General features: G+C 49.3%; 1 protein-coding gene across 1 annotated transcript; it reads left to right on the forward strand.

The window, feature by feature from the left end:
- Nucleotides 1-2,127: 2,127 nt before the first annotated feature.
- On the forward strand, nt 2,128-8,102 carry LOC140379562 (arginase-2, mitochondrial-like; the record flags this gene model as incomplete). Its single annotated transcript, XM_072464237.1, has 2 exons — nt 2,128-2,284; nt 7,871-8,102. Coding segments are annotated over 2 exons (369 nt in total), but the record flags the coding sequence as incomplete, so codon positions are not given.
- Between the last annotated feature and the right edge of the window lie 4,333 nt (nt 8,103-12,435).

Consider the following 12,435-nt stretch of genomic DNA (forward strand, 5'->3'; position numbering starts at 1 on the left):
TTCAGACCCTGTTTCATACCCTGTTTCAGACTGTTTCAGACTGTTTCAGACCCTGTTTCAGACCCTGTTTCAGACTGTTTCAGACCCTGTTTCAGACCCTGTTTCAGACCCTGTTTCAGACTGTTTCAGACCCTGTTTCAGACCCTGTTTCAGACCCTGTTTCAGACTGTTTCAGACCCTGTTTCAGACCCTGTTTCAGACCCTGTTTCAGACCCTGTTTCAGACTGTTTCAGACTGTTTCAGACCCTGTTTCAGACCCTGTTTCAGACTGTTTCAGACTGTTTCAGACCCTGTTTCAGACCCTGTTTCAGACTGTTTCAGACCCTGTTTCAGACCCTGTTTCAGACTGTTTCAGACCCTGTTTCAGACCCTGTTTCAGACTGTTTCAGACCCTGTTTCAGACCCTGTTTCAGACTGTTTCAGACCCTGTTTCAGACCCTGTTTCAGACTGTTTCAGACCCTGTTTCAGACCCTGTTTCAGCCTGTTTCAGCCTGTTTCAGACCCTGTTTCAGCCTGTTTCAGACCCTGTTTCAGCCTGTTTCAGACCCTGTTTCAGACTGTTTCAGACCCTGTTTCAGCCTGTTTCAGACCCTGTTTCAGACCCTGTTTCAGACCCTGTTTCAGACCCTGTTTCAGACCCTGTTTCAGACCCTGTTTCGGACTGTTTCAGACCCTGTTTCAGACCCTGTTTCAGACCCTGTTTCGGACCCTGTTTCGGACTGTTTCAGACCCTGTTTCAGACCCTGTTTCAGACCCTGTTTCAGACCCTGTTTCGGACTGTTTCAGACCCTGTTTCAGACCCTGTTTCAGACCCTGTTTCAGACCCTGTTTCAGACCCTGTTTCAGACTGTTTCAGACCCTGTTTCAGACCCTGTTTCAGACCCTGTTTCAGACTGTTTCAGACCCTGTTTCAGACCCTGTTTCAGACCCTGTTTCAGACTGTTTCAGACTGTTTCAGACCCTGTTTCAGACCCTGTTTCAGACTGTTTCAGACCCTGTTTCAGACCCTGTTTCAGACTGTTTCAGACCCTGTTTCAGACCCTGTTTCAGACTGTTTCAGACCCTGTTTCAGACCCTGTTTCAGACTGTTTCAGACCCTGTTTCAGACCCTGTTTCAGATCCTGTTTCAGACCCTGTTTCAGACCCTGTTTCAGACTGTTTCAGCCTGTTTCAGACCCTGTTTCAGACCCTGTTTCAGACCCTGTTTCAGACTGTTTCAGCCTGTTTCAGACCCTGTTTCAGACCCTGTTTCAGACCCTGTTTCAGACTGTTTCAGACCCTGTTTCAGACCCTGTTTCAGACCCTGTTTCAGACCCTGTTTCAGACTGTTTCAGACCCTGTTTCAGACCCTGTTTCAGACCCTGTTTCAGACTGTTTCAGACCCTGTTTCAGACCCTGTTTCAGACCCTGTTTCAGACCCTGTTTCAGACCCTGTTTCAGACCCTGTTTCAGACCCTGTTTCAGACCCTGTTTCAGACTGTTTCAGACTGTTTCAGACCCTGTTTCAGACCCTGTTTCAGACTGTTTCAGACCCTGTTTCAGACCCTGTTTCAGACCCTGTTTCAGACCCTGTTTCAGACCCTGTTTCAGACCCTGTTTCAGACCCTGTTTCAGACTGTTTCAGACCCTGTTTCAGACCCTGTTTCAGACCCTGTTTCAGACCCTGTTTCAGACCCTGTTTCAGACTGTTTCAGACTGTTTCAGACCCTGTTTCAGACCCTGTTTCAGACCCTGTTTCAGACCCTGTTTCAGACTGTTTCAGACTGTTTCAGACCCTGTTTCAGACTGTTTCAGACTGTTTCAGACCCTGTTTCAGACCCTGTTTCAGACTGTTTCAGACCCTGTTTCAGACCCTGTTTCAGACTGTTTCAGACCCTGTTTCAGACCCTGTTTCAGACTGTTTCAGACCCTGTTTCAGACCCTGTTTCAGATCCTGTTTCAGACCCTGTTTCAGACCCTGTTTCAGACCCTGTTTCAGACTGTTTCAGACCCTGTTTCAGACCCTGTTTCAGACTGTTTCAGACCCTGTTTCAGACCCTGTTTCAGACTGTTTCAGACCCTGTTTCAGACCCTGTTTCAGACCCTGTTTCAGACTGTTTCAGACCCTGTTTCAGACCCTGTTTCAGTCTTGTTTTGGGTCTTACAGGGGTCAGAGGCCGATTCACCTGAGCTTTGATGTGGACGCTCTTGACCCCTCCGTGACCCCGGCCACTGGGACGCCTGTGAGAGGAGGACTGACCTACAGAGAAGGAGTCTACATCACAGAGAGCCTACACCAGACTGGTACTGGACCAGGACCAGGACTGAGACCAAGACCAGGACCAGGACTGAGACCAAGACCAGGACCAGGACTGAGACCAAGACCAGGACCAGGACCAGGACCAGGACCAGGACCAGGACCAGGACTGAGACCAAGACCAGGACCAGGACTGAGACCAAGACCAGGACCAGGACTGAGACCAAGACCAGGACCAGGACTGAGACCAAGACCAGGACCAGGACCAGGACCAAGACCAAGACCAAGACCAAGACCAAGACCAAGACCTCGTCTCCTGTAGGTCTTCTCACCCTCTCGTCTCCTGTAGGTCTTCTCACCCTCTCGTCTCCTGTAGGTCTTCTCGTCTCCTGTAGGTCTTCTCGTCTCCTGTAGGTCTTCTCACCCTCTCGTCTCCTGTAGGTCTTCTCACCCTCTCGTCTCCTGTAGGTCTTCTCACCCTCTCGTCTCCTGTAGGTCTTCTCGTCTCCTGTAGGTCTTCTCACCCTCTCGTCTCCTGTAGGTCTTCTCGTCTCCTGTAGGTCTTCTCACCCTCTCGTCTCCTGTAGGTCTTCTCGTCTCCTGTAGGTCTTCTCACCCTCTCGTCTCCTGTAGGTCTTCTCACCCTCTCGTCTCCTGTAGGTCTTCTCGTCTCCTGTAGGTCTTCTCACCCTCTCGTCTCCTGTAGGTCTTCTCGTCTCCTGTAGGTCTTCTCACCCTCTCGTCTCCTGTAGGTCTTCTCACCCTCTCGTCTCCTGTAGGTCTTCTCACCCTCTCGTCTCCTGTAGGTCTTCTCACCCTCTCGTCTCCTGTAGGTCTTCTCACCCTCTCGTCTCCTGTAGGTCTTCTCGTCTCCTGTAGCTCTTCTCACCCTCTCGTCTCCTGTAGGTCTTCTCGTCTCCTGTAGGTCTTCTCACCCTCTCGTCTCCTGTAGGTCTTCTCACCCTCTCGTCTCCTGTAGGTCTTCTCACCCTCTCGTCTCCTGTAGGTCTTCTCGTCTCCTGTAGGTCTTCTCACCCTCTCGTCTCCTGTAGGTCTTCTCACCCTCTCGTCTCCTGTAGGTCTTCTCGTCTCCTGTAGGTCTTCTCACCCTCTCGTCTCCTGTAGGTCTTCTCACCCTCTCGTCTCCTGTAGGTCTTCTCACCCTCTCGTCTCCTGTAGGTCTTCTCACCCTCTCGTCTCCTGTAGGTCTTCTCGTCTCCTGTAGCTCTTCTCACCCTCTCGTCTCCTGTAGGTCTTCTCGTCTCCTGTAGGTCTTCTCACCCTCTCGTCTCCTGTAGGTCTTCTCACCCTCTCGTCTCCTGTAGGTCTTCTCACCCTCTCGTCTCCTGTAGGTCTTCTCGTCTCCTGTAGGTCTTCTCACCCTCTCGTCTCCTGTAGGTCTTCTCGTCTCCTGTAGGTCTTCTCACCCTCTCGTCTCCTGTAGGTCTTCTCACCCTCTCGTCTCCTGTAGGTCTTCTCGTCTCCTGTAGGTCTTCTCACCCTCTCGTCTCCTGTAGGTCTTCTCACCCTCTCGTCTCCTGTAGGTCTTCTCACCCTCTCGTCTCCTGTAGCTCTTCTCACCCTCTCGTCTCCTGTAGGTCTTCTCGTCTCCTGTAGGTCTTCTCGTCTCCTGTAGGTCTTCTCACCCTCTCGTCTCCTGTAGGTCTTCTCGTCTCCTGTAGCTCTTCTCACCCTCTCGTCTCCTGTAGGTCTTCTCGTCTCCTGTAGGTCTTCTCACCCTCTCGTCTCCTGTAGGTCTTCTCACCCTCTCGTCTCCTGTAGGTCTTCTCACCCTCTCGTCTCCTGTAGGTCTTCTCGTCTCCTGTAGGTCTTCTCACCCTCTCGTCTCCTGTAGGTCTTCTCGTCTCCTGTAGGTCTTCTCACCCTCTCGTCTCCTGTAGGTCTTCTCACCCTCTCGTCTCCTGTAGGTCTTCTCGTCTCCTGTAGGTCTTCTCACCCTCTCGTCTCCTGTAGGTCTTCTCGTCTCCTGTAGGTCTTCTCACCCTCTCGTCTCCTGTAGGTCTTCTCACCCTCTCGTCTCCTGTAGGTCTTCTCACCCTCTCGTCTCCTGTAGGTCTTCTCGTCTCCTGTAGGTCTTCTCACCCTCTCGTCTCCTGTAGGTCTTCTCGTCTCCTGTAGGTCTTCTCACCCTCTCGTCTCCTGTAGGTCTTCTCACCCTCTCGTCTCCTGTAGGTCTTCTCACCCTCTCGTCTCCTGTAGGTCTTCTCGTCTCCTGTAGGTCTTCTCACCCTCTCGTCTCCTGTAGGTCTTCTCACCCTCTCGTCTCCTGTAGGTCTTCTCGTCTCCTGTAGGTCTTCTCGTCTCCTGTAGGTCTTCTCACCCTCTCGTCTCCTGTAGGTCTTCTCACCCTCTCGTCTCCTGTAGGTCTTCTCACCCTCTCGTCTCCTGTAGGTCTTCTCACCCTCTCGTCTCCTGTAGGTCTTCTCACCCTCTCGTCTCCTGTAGGTCTTCTCACCCTCTCGTCTCCTGTAGGTCTTCTCACCCTCTCGTCTCCTGTAGGTCTTCTCACCCTCTCGTCTCCTGTAGGTCTTCTCGTCTCCTGTAGCTCTTCTCACCCTCTCGTCTCCTGTAGGTCTTCTCGTCTCCTGTAGGTCTTCTCGTCTCCTGTAGGTCTTCTCACCCTCTCGTCTCCTGTAGGTCTTCTCGTCTCCTGTAGCTCTTCTCACCCTCTCGTCTCCTGTAGGTCTTCTCGTCTCCTGTAGGTCTTCTCACCCTCTCGTCTCCTGTAGGTCTTCTCACCCTCTCGTCTCCTGTAGGTCTTCTCACCCTCTCGTCTCCTGTAGGTCTTCTCGTCTCCTGTAGGTCTTCTCACCCTCTCGTCTCCTGTAGGTCTTCTCGTCTCCTGTAGGTCTTCTCACCCTCTCGTCTCCTGTAGGTCTTCTCACCCTCTCGTCTCCTGTAGGTCTTCTCGTCTCCTGTAGGTCTTCTCACCCTCTCGTCTCCTGTAGGTCTTCTCGTCTCCTGTAGGTCTTCTCACCCTCTCGTCTCCTGTAGGTCTTCTCACCCTCTCGTCTCCTGTAGGTCTTCTCACCCTCTCGTCTCCTGTAGGTCTTCTCGTCTCCTGTAGGTCTTCTCACCCTCTCGTCTCCTGTAGGTCTTCTCGTCTCCTGTAGGTCTTCTCACCCTCTCGTCTCCTGTAGGTCTTCTCACCCTCTCGTCTCCTGTAGGTCTTCTCACCCTCTCGTCTCCTGTAGGTCTTCTCGTCTCCTGTAGGTCTTCTCGTCTCCTGTAGGTCTTCTCACCCTCTCGTCTCCTGTAGGTCTTCTCACCCTCTCGTCTCCTGTAGGTCTTCTCACCCTCTCGTCTCCTGTAGGTCTTCTCACCCTCTCGTCTCCTGTAGGTCTTCTCGTCTCCTGTAGGTCTTCTCACCCTCTCGTCTCCTGTAGGTCTTCTCGTCTCCTGTAGGTCTTCTCACCCTCTCGTCTCCTGTAGGTCTTCTCGTCTCCTGTAGGTCTTCTCACCCTCTCGTCTCCTGTAGGTCTTCTCACCCTCTCGTCTCCTGTAGGTCTTCTCGTCTCCTGTAGGTCTTCTCACCCTCTCGTCTCCTGTAGGTCTTCTCGTCTCCTGTAGGTCTTCTCACCCTCTCGTCTCCTGTAGGTCTTCTCACCCTCTCGTCTCCTGTAGGTCTTCTCACCCTCTCGTCTCCTGTAGGTCTTCTCACCCTCTCGTCTCCTGTAGGTCTTCTCGTCTCCTGTAGCTCTTCTCACCCTCTCGTCTCCTGTAGGTCTTCTCGTCTCCTGTAGGTCTTCTCGTCTCCTGTAGGTCTTCTCACCCTCTCGTCTCCTGTAGGTCTTCTCGTCTCCTGTAGCTCTTCTCACCCTCTCGTCTCCTGTAGGTCTTCTCGTCTCCTGTAGGTCTTCTCACCCTCTCGTCTCCTGTAGGTCTTCTCACCCTCTCGTCTCCTGTAGGTCTTCTCACCCTCTCGTCTCCTGTAGGTCTTCTCGTCTCCTGTAGGTCTTCTCACCCTCTCGTCTCCTGTAGGTCTTCTCGTCTCCTGTAGGTCTTCTCACCCTCTCGTCTCCTGTAGGTCTTCTCACCCTCTCGTCTCCTGTAGGTCTTCTCGTCTCCTGTAGGTCTTCTCACCCTCTCGTCTCCTGTAGGTCTTCTCGTCTCCTGTAGGTCTTCTCACCCTCTCGTCTCCTGTAGGTCTTCTCACCCTCTCGTCTCCTGTAGGTCTTCTCACCCTCTCGTCTCCTGTAGGTCTTCTCGTCTCCTGTAGCTCTTCTCACCCTCTCGTCTCCTGTAGGTCTTCTCGTCTCCTGTAGGTCTTCTCGTCTCCTGTAGGTCTTCTCACCCTCTCGTCTCCTGTAGGTCTTCTCGTCTCCTGTAGCTCTTCTCACCCTCTCGTCTCCTGTAGGTCTTCTCACCCTCTCGTCTCCTGTAGGTCTTCTCGTCTCCTGTAGGTCTTCTCACCCTCTCGTCTCCTGTAGGTCTTCTCGTCTCCTGTAGGTCTTCTCACCCTCTCGTCTCCTGTAGGTCTTCTCGTCTCCTGTAGGTCTTCTCACCCTCTCGTCTCCTGTAGGTCTTCTCGTCTCCTGTAGGTCTTCTCACCCTCTCGTCTCCTGTAGGTCTTCTCACCCTCTCGTCTCCTGTAGGTCTTCACGTCTCCTGTAGGTCTTCTCACCCTCTCGTCTCCTGTAGGTCTTCTCGTCTCCTGTAGGTCTTCTCACCCTCTCGTCTCCTGTAGGTCTTCTCGTCTCCTGTAGGTCTTCTCACCCTCTCGTCTCCTGTAGGTCTTCTCACCCTCTCGTCTCCTGTAGGTCTTCTCACCCTCTCGTCTCCTGTAGGTCTTCTCACCCTCTCGTCTCCTGTAGGTCTTCTCGTCTCCTGTAGCTCTTCTCACCCTCTCGTCTCCTGTAGGTCTTCTCGTCTCCTGTAGGTCTTCTCGTCTCCTGTAGGTCTTCTCACCCTCTCGTCTCCTGTAGGTCTTCTCGTCTCCTGTAGCTCTTCTCACCCTCTCGTCTCCTGTAGGTCTTCTCGTCTCCTGTAGGTCTTCTCGTCTCCTGTAGCTCTTCTCACCCTCTCGTCTCCTGTAGGTCTTCTCACCCTCTCGTCTCCTGTAGGTCTTCTCGTCTCCTGTAGGTCTTCTCACCCTCTCGTCTCCTGTAGGTCTTCTCGTCTCCTGTAGGTCTTCTCACCCTCTCGTCTCCTGTAGGTCTTCTCGTCTCCTGTAGGTCTTCTCACCCTCTCGTCTCCTGTAGGTCTTCTCGTCTCCTGTAGGTCTTCTCACCCTCTCGTCTCCTGTAGGTCTTCTCACCCTCTCGTCTCCTGTAGGTCTTCTCGTCTCCTGTAGGTCTTCTCACCCTCTCGTCTCCTGTAGGTCTTCTCGTCTCCTGTAGGTCTTCTCACCCTCTCGTCTCCTGTAGGTCTTCTCACCCTCTCGTCTCCTGTAGGTCTTCTCACCCTCTCGTCTCCTGTAGGTCTTCTCACCCTCTCGTCTCCTGTAGGTCTTCTCGTCTCCTGTAGGTCTTCTCGTCTCCTGTAGGTCTTCTCACCCTCTCGTCTCCTGTAGGTCTTCTCGTCTCCTGTAGGTCTTCTCACCCTCTCGTCTCCTGTAGGTCTTCTCACCCTCTCGTCTCCTGTAGGTCTTCTCACCCTCTCGTCTCCTGTAGGTCTTCTCTCGGCCGTGGACCTGGTGGAGTTGAACCCGTACATGTCGGACTCTGAGGGCGGAGTCAAGTCGACGGTGTCGGCGGCGGTCGATCTGATCCTCGGCTGCTTTGGGCGGAGACGAGAGGGAAGCCACGCCCCCGACTACAGCCTGCCTCAAGCTACGTCAAGTCCCGCCCACAACGGAGACAAGCCACGCCCACAATGTTCATAGTCAACCCAACAGGTCTAAACCAGGACTAAACCAGGTCCAAACCAGGACTAAACCAGGTCTAAACCAGGTCTTATGAGTAAAAAAGGTCAAAAATATTTTAACATTTTGAAAAATCTGATTTAATTGTTGTTTAAGGATGAAAACCAAAGAACGTAATTGTTTATTTTAGTTTTTATTGATGTAAATGGATTAAAGAAGAACATTTGATTTTCAAACATGTTTGAAAGTGCATTTTCTGCTTTTGTTTGTTCAATACAAATACAAATGAATTCAAATGTGAAAAGAACTATCTTTTAAATGAGATGTTTCTAATTCCTCAAACACCATAAACCAAATGACCCTGAAACAGGACTAAACCAGGACTAAACCAGGACTAAACCAGGACTAAACCAGGACCAACCAGGACTAAACCAGGACTAAACCAGGACTAAACCAGGACTAAACCAGGACTAAACCAGGACTAAACCAGGACTAAACCAGGTCTAAACCAGGACTAAACCAGGTTTAAACCAGGACTAAACCAAGACTAAACCAGGTCTAAACCAGGACTAAACCAGATCTAAACCAAGACTAAACCAAGACTAAACCAGGTCTAAACCAGATCTAAACCAAGACTAAAACAAGACTAAACCAGGACTAAACCAGGACTAAACCAGGACTAAACCAGGACCAACCAGGACTAAACCAGGACTAAACCAGGACTAAACCAGGACTAAACCAGGACTAAACCAAGACTAAACCAGGTCTAAACCAGGACTAAACCAGATCTAAACCAAGACTAAACCAAGACTAAACCAGGTCTAAACCAGATCTAAACCAAGACTAAAACAAGACTAAACCAGGTCTAAACCAGGTCTAAACCAGGATTAAACCAGGTCTAAACCAGGTCTAAACCAGGATTAAACCAGGTCTAAACCAGGACTAAACCAGGTCTAAACCAGGATTAAACCAGGTCTAAACCAGGTCTAAACCAGGATTAAACCAGGTCTAAACCAAGACTAAACCAGGTCTAAACCAGGACTAAACCAGATCTAAACCAAGACTAAACCAAGACTAAACCAGGTCTAAACCAGATCTAAACCAAGACTAAACCAAGACTAAACCAGGTCTAAACCAGGTCTAAACCAGGACTAAACCAGGATTAAACCAGGTCTAAACCAGGTCTAAACCAGGTCTAAACCAGGATTAAACCAGGTCTAAACCAGGTCTAAACCAGGATTAAACCAGGTCTAAACCAGGACTAAACCAGGTCTAAACCAGGATTAAACCAGGTCTAAACCAGGTCTAAACCAGGATTAAACCAGGTCTAAACCAGGTCTAAACCAGGATTAAACCAGGTCTAAACCAGGACTAAACCAGGTCTAAACCAGGATTAAACCAGGTCTAAACCAGGACTAAACCAGGTCTAAACCAGGACTAAACCAGGACTAAACCAAGACTAAACCAGGTCTAAACCAGAACTAAACCAGGATTAAACCAGGTCTAAACCAGGACTAAACCAGATCTAAACCAAGACTAAACCAAGACTAAACCAGGTCTAAACCAGATCTAAACCAAGACTAAACCAAGACTAAACCAGGTCTAAACCAGGTCTAAACCAGGACTAAACCAGGATTAAACCAGGTCTAAACCAGGTCTAAACCAGGTCTAAACCAGGATTAAACCAGGTCTAAACCAGGTCTAAACCAGGATTAAACCAGGTCTAAACCAGGACTAAACCAGGTCTAAACCAGGATTAAACCAGGTCTAAACCAGGTCTAAACCAGGATTAAACCAGGTCTAAACCAGGACTAAACCAGGTCTAAACCAGGATTAAACCAGGTCTAAACCAGGACTAAACCAGGTCTAAACCAGGACTAAACCAGGACTAAACCAAGACTAAACCAGGTCTAAACCAGAACTAAACCAGGATTAAACCAGGTCTAAACCAGGACTAAACCAGGACTAAACCAGGTCTAAACCAAGACTAAACCAGGTCTAAACCAGGACTAAACCAGGATTAAACCAGGTCTAAACCAAGACTAAACCAGGTCTAAACCAGGACTAAACCAGATCTAAACCAAGACTAAACCAAGACTAAACCAGGTCTAAACCAGGTCTAAACCAGGACTAAACCAGGACTAAACCAGGTCTAAACCAGGTCTAAACCAGGTCTAAACCAGGACTAAACCAGGTCTAAACCAGGACTAAACCAGATCTAAACCAAGACTAAACCAAGACTAAACCAGGTCTAAACCAGGTCTAAACCAGGTCTAAACCAGGACTAAACCAGGACTAAACCAGGTCTAAACCAGGTCTAAACCAGGACTAAACCAGGACTAAACCAGGTCTAAACCAGGTCTAAACCAGGACTAAACCAAGATTAAACCAGGTCTAAACCAGGACTAAACCAGGTCTAAACCAGGATTAAACCAGGACTAAACCAGGACTAAACCAGGATTAAACCAGGTCTAAACCAGGTCTAAACCAGGACTAAACCAGGTCTAAACCAGGTCTAAACCAAGACTAAACCAGGTCTAAACCAGGACTAAACCAAGACTAAACCAGGTCTAAACCAGGTCTAAACCAGGACTAAACCAGGTCTAAACCAGGTCTAAACCAAGACTAAACCAGGTCTAAACCAGGACTAAACCAGATCTAAACCAAGACTAAACCAAGACTAAACCAGGTCTAAACCAGGACTAAACCAGGTCTAAACCAGGTCTAAACCAAGACTGAACCAGGTCTAAACCAGGACTAAACCAGATCTAAACCAAGACTAAACCAAGACTAAACCAGGTCTAAACCAGGTCTAAACCAAGACTAAACCAGGTCTAAACCAGGACTAAACCAGGTCTAAACCAGGTCTAAACCAAGACTAAACCAGGTCTAAACCAGGACTAAACCAGGTCTAAACCAGGTCTAAACCAAGACTAAACCAGGTCTAAACCAGGACTAAACCAGATCTAAACCAAGACTAAACCAAGACTAAACCAGGTCTAAACCAGGTCTAAACCAGGACTAAACCAGGACTAAACCAGGTCTAAACCAGGTCTAAACCAGGACTAAACCAAGATTAAACCAGGTCTAAACCAGATCTAAACCAAGACTAAACCAAGACTAAACCAGGTCTAAACCAGGTCTAAACCAGGACTAAACCTGGACCAAACCAGGTCTAAACCAGGATTAAACCAGGACTAAACCAGGTCTAAACCAGTACTAAACCAGGTCTAAACCAGGACTAAACCAGGTCTAAACCAGGATTAAACCAGGTCTAAACCAGGACTAAACCAGGTCTAAACCAGGTCTAAACCAGGAGTAAACCAGGTCTAAACCAGGACTAAACCAGGACTAAACCAGGACTAAACCAGGACTAAACCAGGTCTAAACCAGGTCTAAACCAGGACTAAACCAGGACTAAACCAGGACTAAACCAGGTCTAAACCAGGACTAAACCAGGACTAAACCATCTCTAAACCAGGACTAAACCAGGTCCAAACCAGGACTAAACCAGGTCTAAACCAGAACTAAACCAAGACTAAACCAGGTCTAAACCAGGACTAAACCAGGTCTAAACCAGGACTAAACCAGGTCTAAACCAGGTCTAAACCAGGTCTAAACCAGAACTAAACCAAGACTAAACCAGGTCTAAACCAGGACTAAACCAGGTCTAAACCAGGACTAAACCAGGTCTAAACCAGGACTAAACCAGGCCTAAACCAGGACTAAACCAGGTCTAAACCAGGACTAAACCAAGACTAAACCAGGTCCAAACCAGGTCTAAACCAGGACTAAACCAGGTCTAAACCAGGACTAAACCAGGTCTAAACCAGGTCTAAACCAGGATTAAACCAGGACTAAACCAGGTCTAAACCAGGTCTAAACCAGGACTAAACCAGGACTAAACCAGGACTAAACCAGGTCTAAACCAGGTCTAAACCAGGACTAAACCAAGATTAAACCAGGATTAAACCAGGTCTAAACCAGGTCTAAACCAGGTCTAAACCAGGTCTAAACCAGGACTAAACCAGGACTAAACCAGGATTAAACCAGGTCTAAACCAGGTCTAAACCAGGACTAAACCAGGTCTAAACCAGGTCTAAACCAAGACTAAACCAGGTCTAAACCAGGACTAAACCAGATCTAAACCAAGACTAAACCAAGACTAAACCAGGTCTAAACCAGGTCTAAACCAGGACTAAACCAGGTCTAAACCAGGTCTAAACCAAGACTAAACCAGGTCTAAACCAGGACCAAACCAGATCTAAACCAGGTCTAAACCAGGTCTAAACCAGGACTAAACCAGGTCTAAACCAGGTCTAAACCAGGACTAAACCAGGTCTAAACCAGGACTAAACCAAGACTAAACCAGGT

Source organism: Eucyclogobius newberryi, unplaced genomic scaffold (genome assembly GCF_026437365.1).
Source record: "Eucyclogobius newberryi isolate DKJ021-1_F unplaced genomic scaffold, fEucNew1.0.hap1 SCAF_418, whole genome shotgun sequence".
NCBI lineage: Eukaryota > Metazoa > Chordata > Actinopteri > Gobiiformes > Gobiidae > Eucyclogobius > Eucyclogobius newberryi.